The sequence below is a fragment of the Calypte anna genome, chromosome 8, assembly GCF_003957555.1.
Source record: "Calypte anna isolate BGI_N300 chromosome 8, bCalAnn1_v1.p, whole genome shotgun sequence".
NCBI lineage: Eukaryota > Metazoa > Chordata > Aves > Apodiformes > Trochilidae > Calypte > Calypte anna.
Window position 1 is genome coordinate 3,365,328 of NC_044254.1, and position 17,328 is coordinate 3,382,655.

Sequence of the window (17,328 nt, forward strand, 5' to 3'; positions counted from 1 at the left end):
GTTGGCCCCACCTGGCTTGTGACAAAAACCCCACCTGAGGCCACCTCGCTCGCCACCAGGATGGGGGTGGTCACCTCTCCCCCCCCTGCCAGGCAGCCTGCAGAGGGGAAGGGCGGGCTGGAGGAGGTGCAGAGAGCCGTACTGCCCACAAAGGCCGGGTTTGGGGGTCTCCTCCCTCTTCCCCCCTTCCTCCTCCTCCCGGGGCGGCCGGCGTGCTCCAGCATCATGGCTGCGAGCGGCGGAGTCCGCGCCTCCCGTCCTCTGCTCCTCATCCTCCTCCTTCTTCTCCTGGGAGGCTGTGGGGCTATTTTACCCCCGGAACCTCCACCCCCGAGTCCCGAACCTCAACCTCAAGCCGAATCGGCTCTGCAAAAACCCAGCGTGTTACTCGCCATCATCGCCCGGAACGCGGTCCACACGCTGCCCCATTTCTTAGGCTGTGTGGAGAGGCTGCGCTACCCCAAGGACAGGATCGCCCTCTGGTAAGAGGAGAAGAGGGAGGGAAGGGAGAAAATTCCCCTCGCACCGAGGAGGAGAGGGTCCGGAGTACAAATCTGACACGGGAATGGGGTGTGTTTAGCCTGGAGAAAAGGAGGCTTGTTGGAAATTAAAAAAAAAAAGCGAGATCTTGTGGCTCTTACCTCCTGAAAGGTTGGAGTGAGGGGGGGTGGGTCCGTTCTCCCCAGTACCGAGCAAAAGGAGCAGAGGAAACGGCCTCAAATTCTTCCAGGGGAGGTTTAGGTTGGATATTAATATTTTTTCACCCAGGGGGTTATCAAGCATATGTGCTTTTCGAGGGAAGCTGGCCCGGAGCCTGGGAATATTCAGTGCCTTAGCATTTATCCAAATCCACAGCCAGGAAAACTTCGCGGCTGGGAGAGCCGGGGTGGGAGTGTGGTGTTTGATTCCCTGGCTGGTAAATACCGGGCTTTGTGGGAAAGGGGCTCGGGTTTTCCAGGGTTGGAGAGAAGGAGAGCTGGGTAGGTGCTGCTAGGCATTGAAAAGGAGCATTGTTGCAAGGCTGTGGTCCAAGAGATGGATTCAAAGATGTATTCAGAAGTCGCAGCATGGGGGCAGCTGTGGCAATCAAATGTGTGTAGGGGGAGGGAGGAATTAGACCAGTTTAGGAACTGGTCAGTCTGCCTTTGTTTCTAAGGAGGGGAAAAAAAAAAGAAATAAACCCACCGTCTCTTTCTCTCCTAACTTCACATAAATGTTGGGGGAGCAGGAGTTGCTTGGAAGGACCCAAACCTGATCATCTTCTTCGTGTAGAATAAGCAGTGGTGCTATAGAGCCTGACCCAAAGTTCACTCAAGACTCCTGGTAACTTGAAAGGTCAAAGTTTTAATTTGTGTAGAGGGCTGTGGGGAGGAGCCCTGCCCCAGTCACACAGCTGTTACTGCACTGTCATTAGGCAGCACTGAGTGTTTCTGTCTGTGCCTCAGGAACATTGCATTTGGATCAGTAGGAATTGTGTTGGGTTGGAGTTCCTGGTAGCAGATGTGTTTAAGGGTAGATATGGACTGTGTTTCAGCTGAGTTTGGTATTTCTAAAACATAGTGGAAGTTGTAAGTGCAGACCTGATCACCATAACAAGCTGGATTCTGAAATGCCTGTAGCTGTAAAGTGCAGAATTAATAATTCTGGGGATGATTTTAAGTCCTGCAGAACACTGGTTGGCCCTACGACTTTTTTAATATATTGTTTGCATTATCCTTACTTAAGGTCTCTGCAATATTGTGTTAAAGTATTTTGAGGGATTGTGCATAATATAGCATATCTTAAGTTCTCTTTCACTGTTTAGATTCTTAGAAGAATATCACTCTATTTTTAAGAGGATTGCTCACAGGCACCAGACTCGATTAAACTGGAAAATTTGCTGTTGGAAATGTCAAGCTTTATAAAATGGGAATGACTGAAATGTGGCAACTGTAAAGGGAGGTCTGTGGGTACTCTGAGCTGCCACAGGGAGTGAGCAGTGGTTGTAGGGTGGCAGTGATTCTGTGGAGAGGTTTAGTCCTGTTCCCTTCAGCTCCCCAGTAAGACTTTGAACTTCTACAGCACTGGGGATGATCAGGATGCAAAGCACACACCAAGAGGAGGCTCACAGACTGTTATCTACCATTAAATCTCTTGAGAACAAATTATACAATGCAATCTGTTTCTGGAAGCCTCTTGCATTTCAGACACTGTGCTTGAATTCCAGGATTTACCTGTGTTCCTCTGTCCTTGCAGAGGGAAGGTGTGAAAGGCAGTGAAATGATGGTTATCAAAGAGATGAATTCCTTCACTGTCACTTAGAGTAGACTTCAAAATGTCTTGAGCAAGTCAGCATTTTAAAATGCTCAAATGTGAGAATGAAAATTAAAACCAGGTCTCATCTCTTGAAATTCTGTACGTGCTCCATATGGCTCAAGGCCTTGAATTCAACAGTGGATTCCTCAGACAGAAGTAAAGCTGGAAGTTTTATGAATGAGATGGGTTAAGAGACAATGAATTATTTTGAAGCTGACACTGATTCTTCTGTTCATAGCCTGTATCAGTCTCTCCCTTTGCTAGCCTGATACTGAGCAGGAGATGTATGCTGGACAGTCCTATATTCCCTGCTTTCCTTTAGTCTTAATTCCAACTTCTCCAGCTTCTGTGGTTGTGAGGAGCTTCAGGAGGACTTGCTGGCTCCATGTTCTAATGACTTGAGGAGGACATTATGACCCATGTCCTTTCAGTTAAAGGCTTGCTTTCTTCCTTCCCCATTCAGGAATCAGGAAGCTGCATCCAAACTGCTTCCTGGGGATGGTCCCTGGCCTGTACATTGGTCCCTGGTCACCATTGCTGTGTTGGGCTGACCATAGCTGGAATTCCAGTGCCCATAAAAGCTGCTTTATCACTCCCCCTCCTCAGCTGGACAGGAGGGAGAAAATATAATGGCAGGTTCATGAGTCAAGTGAAGGATGGGGAATTTACTCACCAATTACCCTCATGGGCAACCCAGACTTGAGGAAATCAGTTTTATTTATTCCCAATCACATCTCAGTTGGATAATAAGAAATAGAACCAAATCTTGTGAGGACCTTTCCCCCATCCTTCCCTTCTTCCCTGGCTCAACTTCACTCCCAGTTTCTCTGCCTCCTCCTTCCCAGCAGCACTGCGAGATGGGGGCTGGTGGATGGGATCAGTTTATCACATGTTCTCTCTGCCACTCCTTCCCACTCCAGAGGAGAATTCCTTACACACTTCCCCTGCTGTCTCCCCCAGGAGATAGCCCTCCATCAGCTTCTCCAATATGAGTCCTTCCCATGGCTGCACCAGGTTCTGCTCCAGTGGGGGTTCTCCACAGATCCTCCCAAGAGCCTTCTCCATGGGGTCACAGCCTCCTTCAGGCACCCATTGGCTCTGCTGTGGAGTCCTTTATGGTCTGTAGGAATAGAGATGCTCCACTGTTACCTTCCAGAGGCCATGGGGGATTATCTGCTCTGCTGATAACCTCCATGGATTGCAGGGATACAGCTTACCTTGCCTTGGGCTTCCCCGTGGGCTGCAGGAGACCCTCTGCTCCAGTGCCTGGAGCTCCTTCTCCCCCTCCTTCCCTGACTTTGCTGTTTCCAGGGCTGTTTTTCTCGCATGTTCTCATTTGTTTCTTCAGCTGCTGTTATGCAGTAGGCTTTTTTTTTTTCCCTTCTTAATTATGTTATCACAGAGACATTATCACTGGCCTTGGCCAGCAACAAATCCAGCTTGGAGCCATCTGGCATTGTCTCTGTCAGACATAGGGAAAACTCCTGGCAGCTTTTTACAGAAGTCACCCATGCCAAAACCTATTGCCTTGGGGAGCACTGGTGGACACAGGACACCTTGTCACAGGTTTTTTTTTGTCCCAGGATTGTCCTAAGGACCTAACAGTGAGGATTTCTGTGGAGCAGTGCTCAGGTGTTTGCCCTGGTTGGGGCATAACTTGTTGGGGTGGTCATAGGGGGTCTGTCTGTGAGCCTTTGGTGCTGGCTACCTAACAGCCAAGATTCCCCATCTTAGCAGAACCCAGCTTCCCCCAGTGCTGAGATAGATGTGTAGCTGTGGAAGGGTGACAGGGAGGTGACAATTGTCCTCATGAAGGAGGACAGGGTCCCAGCCCTTCCCTCAGGTACCTATGGAAAGCCTGGACAGGGTTTGGCTCAAAACAAGGTGATGAAAATGACCCAGAAGTTCCATAGTCAGCATTCTCCAACCCTCTTTTGGGTGCTTGGTTTTTTTGGTGTTTTTGTTGTTTTGTTTTTTATTTTGTTTTTGGATTTTTTGGGTGTTTTTTGTGTTTTGAACATGAGCAATGCTGACTCTTTATTTGAGATCCATTCCCTCAGAGGTAAGGAACATTTTTACCTGTCAGGCAGGTTCATCTTTGCAGCAGTAAAAGTGTTTGCATTCAGCAGTTCCTCACTTCCCTTACCCTTGGATTAGGTGAGGGTAGAACAAAGCAAAATTGGATGTAATTCCACCTTTAAATACCTGCCAGTTCTTAGCTGTGGGCCATCTGCTCTCTCATCTTTTTACTAACCTAGGGATTAAGTGGCTGTATAAAGAAGTTGGGGTCTGGAAGCAATAATTAGGTTCTTTTGTACTTGAAAACCCGTGGCTGCTTTGCAGGTTTGAGTAGGCTTAGATTTCAGAAATTATAATGTGAGCCATTGGGGAGATTGGAATAAATCCCAGCCAAGAGATCAGTGGGAATGCTCTACCACTGGCTCCAGTGAGCAAATGGATTTAAGTCAGAAGAATTAGAAGTAGCTGCAAACAGAAGCTGATGAGATCAGCGTAATTAACTTCCATAAATCTATATTATTAACAAACAGCTCGCTGAGGATACTCTGTTTGGGCATTATTTTCAACTGTTTACTTTTCAAATGTGAAAATCTCTATGCAGAGGTGATTTGAAACCCTGATGGGTGATGTTGCTCACTGGGAAATGTTGGCTTTCAAACATGCTGTGTTTTCTGTCCCTATCTCCATCTATCCAAGAAGGATCCACTTGAATCTTCCCAGTCAGGATTAATCTCTTTAATAATGGTGAAGTTCCAGTCTGCTGGCTCTGTCTCTGGTGGTTTTTATCTATTTCAAGTTTGGTTACCTGTGCCATGACTTCCACCTGACAAAGCTGAAAGTTTAGAAATTAAACTGATTTAATTTGGCTACTGCTTTAGACTTGTTGGCTATACTTTCCCATTCTTATTTATAGATACTTCTGATGTATTTATTAGACAGCTTTAATAACAAAGTCATGGACTAAATGGGGCTGAGTAAACCAAGATCTTGGAGTTGGGATTAAGGTGATGTTCCTGTAGTGCAAAACATTGCATAGACTTTCTTCCAAAAAGCTTGCATTTTAGATGGTTACATCAAAAATAAAAATGGGAATTAAATAAATGCTTCTATTTCCTAGCTGGAGAAATTGGGGAAGAAAGTTGAAGTAACTTACATAGGATTCTTGAATGTATTAAGACCAGATGCAGTATTCATGACTGATATTTCTTGTTCTTTCATACTGAGGTCACTTTTACACTAAAGTGCAGTAATTTTATGTAAGAAATGGAAAGCCAGGGAAGGCTAAAGAAATTATCCCACCACAATATCCACAATAGCTGGTTTTGCCCTTTGTCCTCATTTAAATCTTGGCAAAATTAAGCAAATGACATAATGAAGATTGTTCAGTAGAAACATCTGCATGGAAGCTAAAAATGACTGCTGGTGCCTCACTGAGATCTGCATGGCAGAGCTGGAACTGCTCCTCAGCAAAACCCTGCAATTCTGCAGAGAAACACTGAAAAAAGCATGAGCTGGGGGATGTAAATAATGTAAAATAATGTGTTGGCACAAAGAAACAGCAGGACAGGGTTCAGTATCAGAGGCTGGTGTTTATTATAAGTCTCTGGATGCTTTAAAGGTCAGGAAGAATTAGTTTTCAAGTTCGGTTTGCTTTGCTTTTTATAAAATATGTACAAAGTAGGGGTGAAAAGCCCTTAGGGGGTTCATTCCTGCCCAGGACAGATCCCACTTAATCCCCTCCTTGTTTGTGACCTGGGGCTGGGATTTCTCATCCCATTAAGGCTTGCAAGGATGTGGACTGTCACATCTGAAGCCTCTTCAAGGGGCAGGAAAATGGGGAGGCAGCTGTGGGACTGGGTCAGATCAGCAGCTGCACCAGTGTGGGCTGCAAAGTGCTGGAGGGAATTAGTCCCTTATAAAAAAAAAAGCCAATTTCACCTGTACATTCCTGGCATATGGAACTAATTCAGCTTCTTAACTTGTGGTGAACCTGGAAGCAGGGGTCAGTTAAGTCTGCTCCAGGTGAAGTTTGCCCTGTTCCTATTGCCAGTCTGATGCTACAAGGACAAACCCACTTTTCCTTCTGGAGCATCCCAAGGCTAATACATACCAGATGAGGTTCAAGTTGGAGGCACCTCTGGAGATTGTAGTTGCTCCAAGTAGGGCAGCTGAAGCAGGCTGCACAGTACCATTCCTGTTCAAATTTTGAATATTTCCAGGAATGGAGGCTCCCCAATCTCTGGGCACCCTGTGATATAGCCACTGGCAAGGAGTGTCTTAAAAGTTGGGATCAGCTGAGGGTGCATCTAGCAGGGTGGTGGATCTTTGGGCTGAGGAGAAGCCTGGATAAAGCTTGCTGTTCCAATTGCTTTGTGGTTTTTTTTTTTCCTTTACATTTTCCATGTTCTGCAAAGTGAAGCAAGTCTCCTTTTCAGAATGCTGCCTGCTCACAGCTACTCAGGCTCCTGAAGAAGAGACCTCAGCTGTCTAAGCACAGCTGGAGCACAGTTGGTTCCTGGGAAGTATGGCATGAGCCTGCCTTAGGAGAAAAAAACAAGGAATTCTTTCATCAGGGCCCAGAGTGGGGATATGGTCCTGAAATACCATCTGGGCTACAGGAGAGAGGGCAGAGATGATGCAGGGTGCTGTCTGTTGGAAACTTGGAATTTCCTTCCTCTGTTATGATGTTGCAGACTTGATATTATTTCAATATATTTATGTGCATCTCATTTCCTTTCTTGTAGTGAAGTGAGGATATTTAGTGAGGATTGGGAGTTTACTGAGTATATTGCTGGTGCTTATCACCAAAGGTGGGTTACAGCTAAGCAGGGCCCACATGCATCAAAATTTCAGGCTAAAGAAAGATAGGGATAGAAAATAGAAAGATTGGAATAGAAAGTTTTTTAGTGTTCTCTACAAGGTGGATTTTTTTGCCATCTTTTGACAGTGTTCAGTTCCTTCAGACAGGCACGAAGCACTGCAAACAGGCTCATCAGTGAAATAAAAAAAGACTTTTTAAGAATTGTTATTAATGAAACTGCACAATTTACTTCATTCAGTGCCTGAACCCCATTTTTAAAAATAGAAATGGTTGGTTTTGTTGTGTGTGAGTGCATGGATGCTTATGTATATATCTACCTATCTATTTAGCTATCTAATTTATCTATCTAATTTATATATGGGGTCCTTGGACCCCAAAGTATTTTTGTGACCGTAGAATAGTTCCAGTTTTCTTCATGGAAAGTTAACAGGGGACCTAATAAATATATTTTGATTTTAAACTTTTTCCATCTGACTCTGGAACTGGTAAATGGTTTAAAATGGAGTTGAGCCACTAAAGTTTTCCCACTTTGGTTGTGATGATGATTTGTGATGTGACAAGTTAATCCTCTTCTTCCCAGATCATAGAATCACAGAAAGTGAGGGGTTGGAAGGGACCTTGAAAGATCATCAAGTCCAACCCCCCCTGCTAGAGCAGGGTCACCCCCAGGAGGTCACACAGGAACAAATCCTGGTGGGATTTGAATGTCTCCAGGGAAGGAGACTCCACAACCTCTCTGGGCAGCCTGTGCCAGTGCTGTCACCCTCACAGTAAAAAAATTCTTCCTGATATTTATATCACAGAATGTTTGGGTTGGAAGAGACCTCCAAGATGATCCAGTCCAACCTTTGACCAACACCATCATCTAACTACTAAACGATGTCCTTAAGGACCAGGTCCAAATGCCTTTTAAATGCCTCCAGGGATGGTGACTCCACCACTGTCCTGGCCCATTCCAATGCCTGACAACCCTCCCAGTGACAAAATATTCCCTAACATCCATCCTAAACTTCCCCTGGTGCAGCTTCCATCCATTCCCTCTGGTCCTATCCCAGTTTCCTAAGGAGAAGAGGCTTTTTCCCTCCTCACTTCAACCTCCCTTGGGGGAGTTGAAGAGAGCTGTAAGGTCTTCTCTCAGCCTCCTCTTTTCCAGACTGAACAACTCCATGTGGTCCTGCCAAATAAGTGGCTTAATGTTGTGCCAGAGACTGAATGAAGGGTTCCTCTGCAGAGGACTGGATTTCTGTTCCTGCAGTGTTCCTTGTGTTTCTTTGGGAAAGGTGGGAAAGGTTTTCTTACTTGGAATAACCGGGATACTCCATGTTCAGGAGTGAAGGCAGCTGTATCTTCAAATATGTATCTTTCAAATCTGGTGGACTTTGCAACTTCATCCCCCAGTTCTTTCAGGACCTGTGGGTGAATCACCCACTTGTTCACCTCCAGGTTCTTTGGGTGGGCATGAACCTCCTTTTCACCTACACTGGGGGCATTTTCCTTTTCCCTGTCCCTGCCTTTGGCTTCTGGAACATGGAGGGTGTGTGGAGGATTTCCACAGTTTCTGGATGCTGCCTGTGTTTGCTACTAATAATATGTGCTGCTTTGGTAGGAAGTTCTGGTTGGAGTTTCCATTTAGTTGTCTCTGAGATGAGTGGCTCCAGGGTTCTGGAGGAGCCTACTCAGATTCTGTTAAATAGGTTAGCAGAGAATAATCATTGCTTTTGGGTCTTTTGCATCTTCAAATATTATTTTGCTCTGGTGCTGGCTGTCAGAGACATGGGTTGGACTTCATTTTTCAAAACATTAATCTGAAATAAGTTCAGGATGTAACTGGAAATGTGACTGCTGCTAAATATCTTCTCTAATTTATGATTTGATTTTTTTTTTTTTACTTAAAGCAGGATTAAAATGCAAATTATGATTGTCAAGCCATGGAGTAGGCCGGTGGTACACATCACTAGTAATGTGTGCTCATTTCCCTCCCCTTCCCCTTTTATTTCTCACACAAACAAGTCAGTTGTTGCTTCCACAAAAGGTCTCATCCCTGAGTTATTTCAGAGCAGTGAGCTCATAGCTGTCTGCTGGCAGAACTCTGCTCTGACTTCACACAAACTAAGGCTCTTGCCAGGATGTTTTTTCCTAATACCTGAGACTTGAAGGAAACTCTGTTTTACAGAACAGGAATTAAGATGCTACCAGGGATGTTTCCAGCAACTTTGACTACAAACATCACATCTGGTTTTTTGGACCAGCCTGTCTTTATATACCTGATGGAGATGTAAGAGGAGAGGAATATGTGTCCAGAGCTATACTGGGAAAGCACTAATTTATTTTCAATGCTCAGCAGATTGCAAAGCCAGTGTAATGGTGCTGGCTGATCTTGCTAGCTAGGGGGGGCTTCAGTCACCTTCAGATTTGCTCTTTTTGCATTCTGCTTATAGACTGCATCCTTCTTTGACCCCAGCCACTGCAGAGCAGGTGGATGTCAATCACAAATGGCACCAAGTATAAATTCAGTGTATTACAGAGGAGACTTGATCTAGAGGGAGGTGCCCATGGCAGGGGCTTAGAATGAGCTGATCTTTAAGGTCCCTCCTAACCCAAACCAGTTGATAATTCTGAGATATATTGTGTGGGGCTTCCAGTCAATTAATAGGGAGTGGCTCCTGAGATTAAGTCAGTGCCCATTTCCTCTCTTTACTTACATCCAGGCAATAAAGGAGGAAAAAGTTAGCTCTCGTCCAACAGTGGAGAGGATTAAACTCAGTGGGCAGGATTAAACTATCAAATAAGGGGTGCACTTGGATTTTTCTCTCCAGGCACTGAAGATTCTGCTGTCAGTGTTCAGCTCTCCCTGAAGCTTGCACCTCTCTAGTGCAAGCTGACACCAGCACCAAGAGGACAGTCCAGCCTAAGTGAGAACAATGGAAGCAATCCCATACTTAGTTTAAATGTCACTGTATTCCCATGTTCTCTTTTCCTCAGTTGGGGATGAGAAACACACAGCATTACTTATAGAAGGCTGCAGACCTCTGAGTTTACAAGAGAAATGTTGAGAACCCACTGTTTATCCTCTTGTCTCTAAGTCAGCCATCAGCACAGCACAAATTTCCTATCTGTTTGAGTCCAGAGTCAGACTTTTCCAAGAAAAAAACCTGAGTCTGGCATCTGTAGACTGCCATGTGTGTTCAAACAGTAGCCATGTGTCCCAGCCCTCCCTGCACAGGAGATTTCAGTGGATTTCAGTATCTGGGAGTGAAACATGAGATCACAAACGAGAGGGATTTGGAGCCAGAAGTTTTAGCTAAGCCAGAGTATTTGGAATTTAAATTAGAAATGCTTTCTTACACATAGCTGGGTTAAGGGATGGGGTGATGGATGGTGTAATGTTCTCTGCTGTTGTATAGAAGACAGTATAGAAAAATGGTTGTTTTTTTCCACCTGGGTGCTGAGTGAGGCAGGAAAAACAGAGGTTTAGCTGCCTGGTTTGACAGCTTACTGAGAAGCACACACTTGAAAGTACAATGAGATGAAAGGCAGTAAAGAAACCAGTTTAGAATCACAACTGTCTCTTGTCCACATCTCTTTTGCCTGTGTCTAAAACTGGGGAGAGAGAGCACAAGGTCAGCAGAGGAAGGAAGGAGTCTGTTGAGCAAGGAAATGGAGAGATTTGGCCCTGATTTTGAGCCACTACAACAGTAGTAAATCATTTATTGGCATTTATTGGAGTCTGGAAGCCTCAGCTCCCTTTTTGAGTTTATACACTGGGTTCTTACAAGTGTGTGCAGAGTATTTCTAATCCTGGAGATGGTTTTGGTGTTGTTTTCTTCCAATTTTTCTTTCTTAAAAAACCCTAAATCTAGAGCTACATCTCCTACAACCCAGGGCTTTTTTTCAGTCATGAAAGCAAAATACAGGAAGAGAGACTTTACCTCTGAGCTTTGGAGAGTTTCTTAAGAGCAACATGGAGGAAAAGTTGTTCTTGAGATTGCTTGGCCATAAATTTACCACCAACCTGACAAATACTCTGTGAAAGTGTTAAGTAAACCACTATACAAAAGCTGAATATTTGTAATTTATTTCACTGCATATTTTGGAAGGAGTGGAGGATTTTATCATTCCCAGCCCTGGCCCCTGTTCTTTTTTTTTGTGATTTGTGAAAATCCATTAATCTCTTTTATTTCTGTCTTTGTACAATGAAGCTCTAATGCTGCCTCAGACCAGTGTTTGGGGAGGTTGAGGCTTTTCTGTGGATTTTGGGAGCCTCTGGGCAAGAGCCCTCCAAGCTCTCTGATTCAAATTGCCTGATTCCCAGAGCTACATTTTAGATTAGGACATTTAACCATTCAAAGTGAGAGCTGTAAAATCTGCATCTTATTGAAATTCAGAAAATTTTCATTGATAAATTGACTATTTTATGCCAGCAAAGTGGTGTTTGTTCACATCCCCCCCTTCCTATATTCAGAACCTTTTCAGCATATGTGGTATTTTCACCTTTTCAGCTGTTTCTTCACCTGAAATGGGACAGACAAAATTACAGATGACATTCGGGAAAACTCTCTACTTCATATGTAAAGGTTGAAATTTATTTCCCTTTTTCCCCCTGCTGGGCTGCAGTGAATGTTTTTCTAATCTCTTAATTATGCATAAAAGATTTTTCAGTCAATTGCCAGCAAGTATGACACAATCTGTTTATTTTAAAGCATTATACCATTCCATGCAACCTCCATTTTCCATAATATCTGTCTGCTGGAGAAAAATTAGGCCAAAACCATGAAGTCCCCTGTTACTGCTGGCTTCTTCAGAGTTCAACTCTAAAATAATTTACTGCTGACTGTAAACTTCAGCTTAATGAAAGCAAAATTTGGCATAAACTCCTTTATGCCAAGTGAGAGCTGTGCCAGTGGGAGGATAATGAAACCTTCTGTGTTCTTCCTGCAAATTTGCAGCAGATCAAGAGAAATTTACAGTCTGATGTCATCAGATGCTGTGTAGGATTAACCTCATCTTGTGGATTCACAAGGGTTATGCACTTGTTGGGCTATTAAACTCTTTGGGGGCTTGTTTATTCTGGGAGGGAAGGGTTGGTTTATCTCCAACATTACCACTTTGGGTTGGCTTTTTTATTGCTGATTTCTTGATCCCAGAATACAGGAAGGTAAATGACTTGCATGTTTCTGGCTGTGTTCCTCTTCAAGGGTGCTGTCTGAAGCTCTGATAATCCCTGAAAAGGCAAAAATCTTTTATTCCTGATGCTGTGACTCACTGGGGTGCCTTAGCCTTTGGCTTTACCACTTTGTGGAGTAATAGTTGGAAAAACTGTCCTGGTCATAGCCATGGTTGGCTCCTTGGATAACTTTTTGTCATGGTTTAATGCCAGGCTGGCCATTAACTGAATGACAGATTCTCTTTATTAATCCCCCTCCTCTCCTTGATAAAGAAAGGAGAGAGAGTAAAAGAGAGAGATTTACAGGTTGGAAACTGAACTACACAGCTTTAATGAAACAGTAATGATAAAAAAGGAAAATAAATATATACAAATATACAGAAAAACAATACCATGTTCCTCATCCCTTCCCCCAATAACTCTCACATCACCACTGAGGCTGCAGGGCAGCCCTGGGAAAGTCCAGGCTGGAATCCTGGAGTCAAGAGCAGTCAGGAGCTGAAGGCAGGAACACACAGATATGGGCTGGGCTGGATCAGGACCAGAGACAGAGGAATGGATGGAATCTTTCCAGGATGGCAAAGAAAGCAGGAATGGGCAAAGTTGATGGAGAGAATTCTCAGGAGGTGGGCACTGGGGCTGCAGAAGAGCATCAGGTCCTCCAGTTGGGTGTGCAGCTTCAGCTCAGACAACTGCTGTCCAAAAGCCTCCAGAGATAGGATTTTACAACCTGTTGCTCAGCCAGTTTGTTGCCTGAATCCTCAAAATCTTTCAGGCCTGATGAACTGGAAGAGACCTCCTAGCATGTGTGCCACATTTTTTCCAGAAATCACAACACATCCGTGAAATATTTCAGGTTTTCAGGTTTTCTCTGTGATGGCATCTTGAGTATGTGGGCAGGAATCAACTTGTTGAAGCCTGGGTCTGGAGGGCTTGGTGCTGTTGTCCTGTTAGCAGCACCATCCAGCCTCCAGCAACAGCAAAGGAATTCCTGGTCAACTGGAGAATCCCAGGGTCTGAAGGGAAATCTGCCCTAAGTGCAGAGCTGACTTCATAGAATCATGTTGGTTGGAAAAGACCTTTAAGATCATCAATAAACAGACATAATTTTAAATAGACCCTGATAAATAGACACAGAGGGTGACAATTCCCACTGTATTTCAATGATCAGTCTGTTGTGTAAAGGTTGGAAGTCCCAGGGAGTATGGGATGAAGATAGGAAATCCCATAGATTTTCAGTGACAACTTTGAGCATCTTTGGCCCTCCTAGGGGCACACCCATCCTTCTGTCTCCAGAGTCAATATCTTTGTGGATAGCCAAGCATCCTGTATCACTTTACTTGTAAGAAAAACAGTTCATGGCCTGTTTTTACATTTCTCTTTGCCTTCCTTCCCTACTTTGAAGCATATCTTTCCTCCAAATGCTAGATTTGGGCTTCATCTCAGGAAACCTTGTTACTAGAACTCATTGAGTTCTTCCTGACTTGTTCTGGTTTGAGCTGCAAATCATTGTGGTCCTATTTTATATCTCCTATGGCCTCAAAGAAAACCTGACAGTTCTTCTTTGGGAAGAATGTCTTTATTGTTGCATATCACATGAAAAGGTCAATTATTGTGTAAAACCATTCTGGTGTCACTTAAAACATCCTGAGGGTTTCCAGATCACAGAGCAGATTCTCAACTGGTAAAAAACTCAAATTTTCCTTTGCTCCAGATTTACCTTGGAGTGTTTTTTATGGCTGCTTGAACTTCTAATAAGCAACATGATTTAAAATACTCTGTTCCCATTTCCTGTTTCCTTACATTGTTTCTCACAGCCTGCACTGGCTGTGCAGAAAAAAATGATGGAAAATCACTTTTATTTGTAGCTGTTTAATTGTATGGTATTTAGATTAGAATAAAAAGTGTTTCTGTGTGCTAAAATGATGCTGATTAGGTCTTGTAGGTTATTAGACTGGAAATTCATTCATGATGGAAAGAAAGTCATATAGTTCACAGAATCACAGTCATCAAATTGGAAGGGACGTGCTAAAGCAGAAATGTCTGGAGCACATTACTCTATCAGTAATCTTAATTAGCATCCTAAGGAGCAAGAGACAAGAAAATCAGGGATTTTTTTGAGGGAGTGTAGAAAGAGCAAAGATCCGAGTGCACACACATGTATTTACACACATGTGTGAATCATTCCTTCACTTGGGCTTGGAAGATGATTGAAGGTTTTAAAGTCACTGCTGCTGCCAGCTGCCAGCAAAATCCATTATCCACAAATTGCTGAAGGACGTGAGGAAAGAGTGAGGGAAGAGACATATTTGTTGCATTCCTGTCCTCTGAGGTCCTGTTCTTGTCTGGCTGCCCAGCCTGGAGTCTCTTGCTGCTCTTGTAGTCCAGGCTTCCACAGAACCACTGACCTGGGCTCAGACCCCTCTTTCCTGGGAGCTGGCATCTTGGGGACCAAGCTAAAATGATGAAAACCCAAAAGCAGGTACTTGGAAAAGCCTGTCTTTCGTTCAGGAAAACCCTCAAACAAATGCCAAGGCCCTGTTAAGCTAAAAGACTCACCCAAACATTATGATTTTTAACAACTTGGTTTAAATGGGGGAGCTCAATGGTGCTTGGGAGGTGGTTCAGTGATTATGGTGGTGTAGGGCTGATGATTGGACTTAATGATCTTCAAGGTCCTGATGATTCTGTGATTCTCTGAAATGCTTAAAACAGTTCTTTGAACCTTCTTAGTGAACTGTGTGAGCATAATTGTGCTACAATGATGTGTTGGTAAGGAAAGCTTAAAGTTGTTCCCACCCTCTGCTTGGCTTGGTTGTAACACACCTCATGTGTTAGCCTCTGATTCCATCAATATCTGCCAGATAGGAGGTATCAATGCCTTGGATTTTAATAGATGAAAGGTAGGGCTGGCAGTCCAGGGAGCAGCACAAATATCTACAAAGCAGCAGTGTTGCTAATTAAAAGAAAATTGTTTATTAACTGAGTCTGCTGAGTTCTGGGTGAACAAGCGCCATAGGTGCTTGGTGCTTGGAAAGCAAAGCTCTGCTTTTTGAGGTCCTGGGAAGGACAAGATGGAGCAGTTGGTAGTTACGGCTCCTCCTGCTCCTCTGTGATAAAAAAAAAGACATTTTCACAGCTCAAATGAAACCCATGAGTTTGGGAAATCAGGGCATGCTGCCCCACAGAGTGAAAAGCTCTTTACTTTTGCATCAAACCATGGTGGAAACAATAAAATGAGCTGCTTTGGAGTAGGTGGTGTGCTGTGGTCTTCAGGGACAAGGTGACAGAGCCATAGCTCCAGAAGCTTTGTCTCAGGTCTTTGTAATGGTGCAGCTGCTCTCTGGTAGTTTTCTGCTGCCTTGGGAACCTCCCTCACATTTGGTTTCAGAAATGTTTTGCTTCTGTCTTGTTTTGAATTTTTTCCCCTCCACTTTCTAAGCCAGAGCTTCTCTCCAGTCTCCTCCAGCTCTACTGTTCCCTAGTCAAGGTCATTCAGCACTGGTTCACAGTAAAAAAACTGTCAGTTTGGTGGTTTATATATTTTTCAATTGGTCTGGCAGCATTCAAGCAAAAAGCCAGGCAGGAATTACTCGTCTGTTCCTTTTTTTACTGCTTGTTTTGGGAAATCTAAATCCAAATTTGTGTTTGACTCACATTAGGACTCTTGTTTTACTGGTTGTTTTTCACAGGCATGAATTCACACCCAGAGTAAAAGCAGCCATCAGGCCCAGCAGCCTCACAGAGCTCCATTCCCCACTCAGACCAGGGAACTCTGAACTGAAAGCCAAAGGGAGCTTTTCCTGCAGGATCCAGAAAATTCTTAGGCTTTCAGTCAGCCTTGCTGGAGGTTAGAAGTAAATTAGTTGTTAGGAGTACCTTGCTCTCCTCCCTAGTTCTGTTTTCTCTTTAGTTCAGCTTAAACTCTTAAATTCCACATACTCTGCTCTGTTTATCATGTGTCACTCATGTCATAGTAAAAAATATGGATCTCTGAAGCAGTTTGTTAGTAAAAGCTGACGTGGGATGAAGTATCACAGAATGTTAGGGTTTGGAAGATCATCTGGTCCTCTGGAGATCATCCTGTCCAACCCCCTTGTCAGAGTAGGTTGCACAGGATGGGATCCAGGTGGGATTTGAATGTCTGCAGAGATGGAGACTCCATCACCATTCTGTTCCAGTGCTCTGTTACCTTTACAGTAAAATAGTTTTTCCTTGTGCTTTTGAAATCCCTGGAGCTTCCCAGTGCATCAGAGGAGCAAACTATGCAATGCACTGCAGCTGCTAGCTTGGGGTTGTCAGGAGCAGAGGGTTGGCTGTCTGTCAGGAGAGGGTTGTCAGGAGAAGAGGGTTCTCTGTCAGGAGCAGAGGGTTTTCAGGAGAAGTGGGGTTGTCTGTCAGGAGGAGAGGGTTGTCAGGAACACAGGGTTGTCTGTCAGGAACAGAGGGTTGTCTGTCAGGAGGAGAGGGTTGTCAGGAACACAGGGTTGTCTGTCAGGAACACAGGGTTGTCTGTCAGGAGCAGAGGGTTGTCAGGAACACAGGGTTGTCTGTCAGGAACACAGGGTTGTCTGTCAGGAGCAGAGGGTTGTCTGTCAGGAGCAGAGGGTTGTCAGGAACACAGGGTTGTCTGTCAGGAACACAGGGTTGTCTGTCAGGAGCAGAGGGTTGTCTGTCAGGAGCAGAGGGCTTCCTGTCAGGAAGAGAAGGTTGTCAGGAGCGGAGGGTTGTCTGTCAGGAGCACAGGGTTGTATCACAGGAGCAGAGGGTTGTCAGGAGCAGAGGGTTGTCAGGAACGTGCTGGGAGCTGCTCTAAGGGCTGAGCTTTTTCCCTTCACAGCATCTGGTGGGGCCAGCTTTGGCTGTAGCCCTTCTAGCAAGAGCAGAGGATGCAGTGCTGCTGACTCAAAGACCCTTTGGTGGCAGCACTTTTCTGTCCCCAAGGCTTTTCAGGAGAGCCCAGACCAGCCAGATTCCTGCTGAGGGTTTATATTTGTGGGAGGTAACTTCCTTTGGAATAACTGCAGAA

At 44.5% G+C, this 17,328-nt stretch overlaps 1 protein-coding gene across 1 annotated transcript in view; it reads left to right on the forward strand.

Moving 5' to 3' along the window:
* The first annotated feature begins 200 nt into the window (after nt 1–200).
* Nucleotides 201–17,328, forward strand: part of COLGALT2 (collagen beta(1-O)galactosyltransferase 2) — a 39,775-nt gene continuing 22,647 nt past the window's right edge. The window contains 1 exon segment of the mRNA XM_030455305.1: nt 201–482. Within this exon segment, the coding sequence (XP_030311165.1) occupies nt 226–482 (257 nt within the window). The 5' untranslated portion in view covers nt 201–225.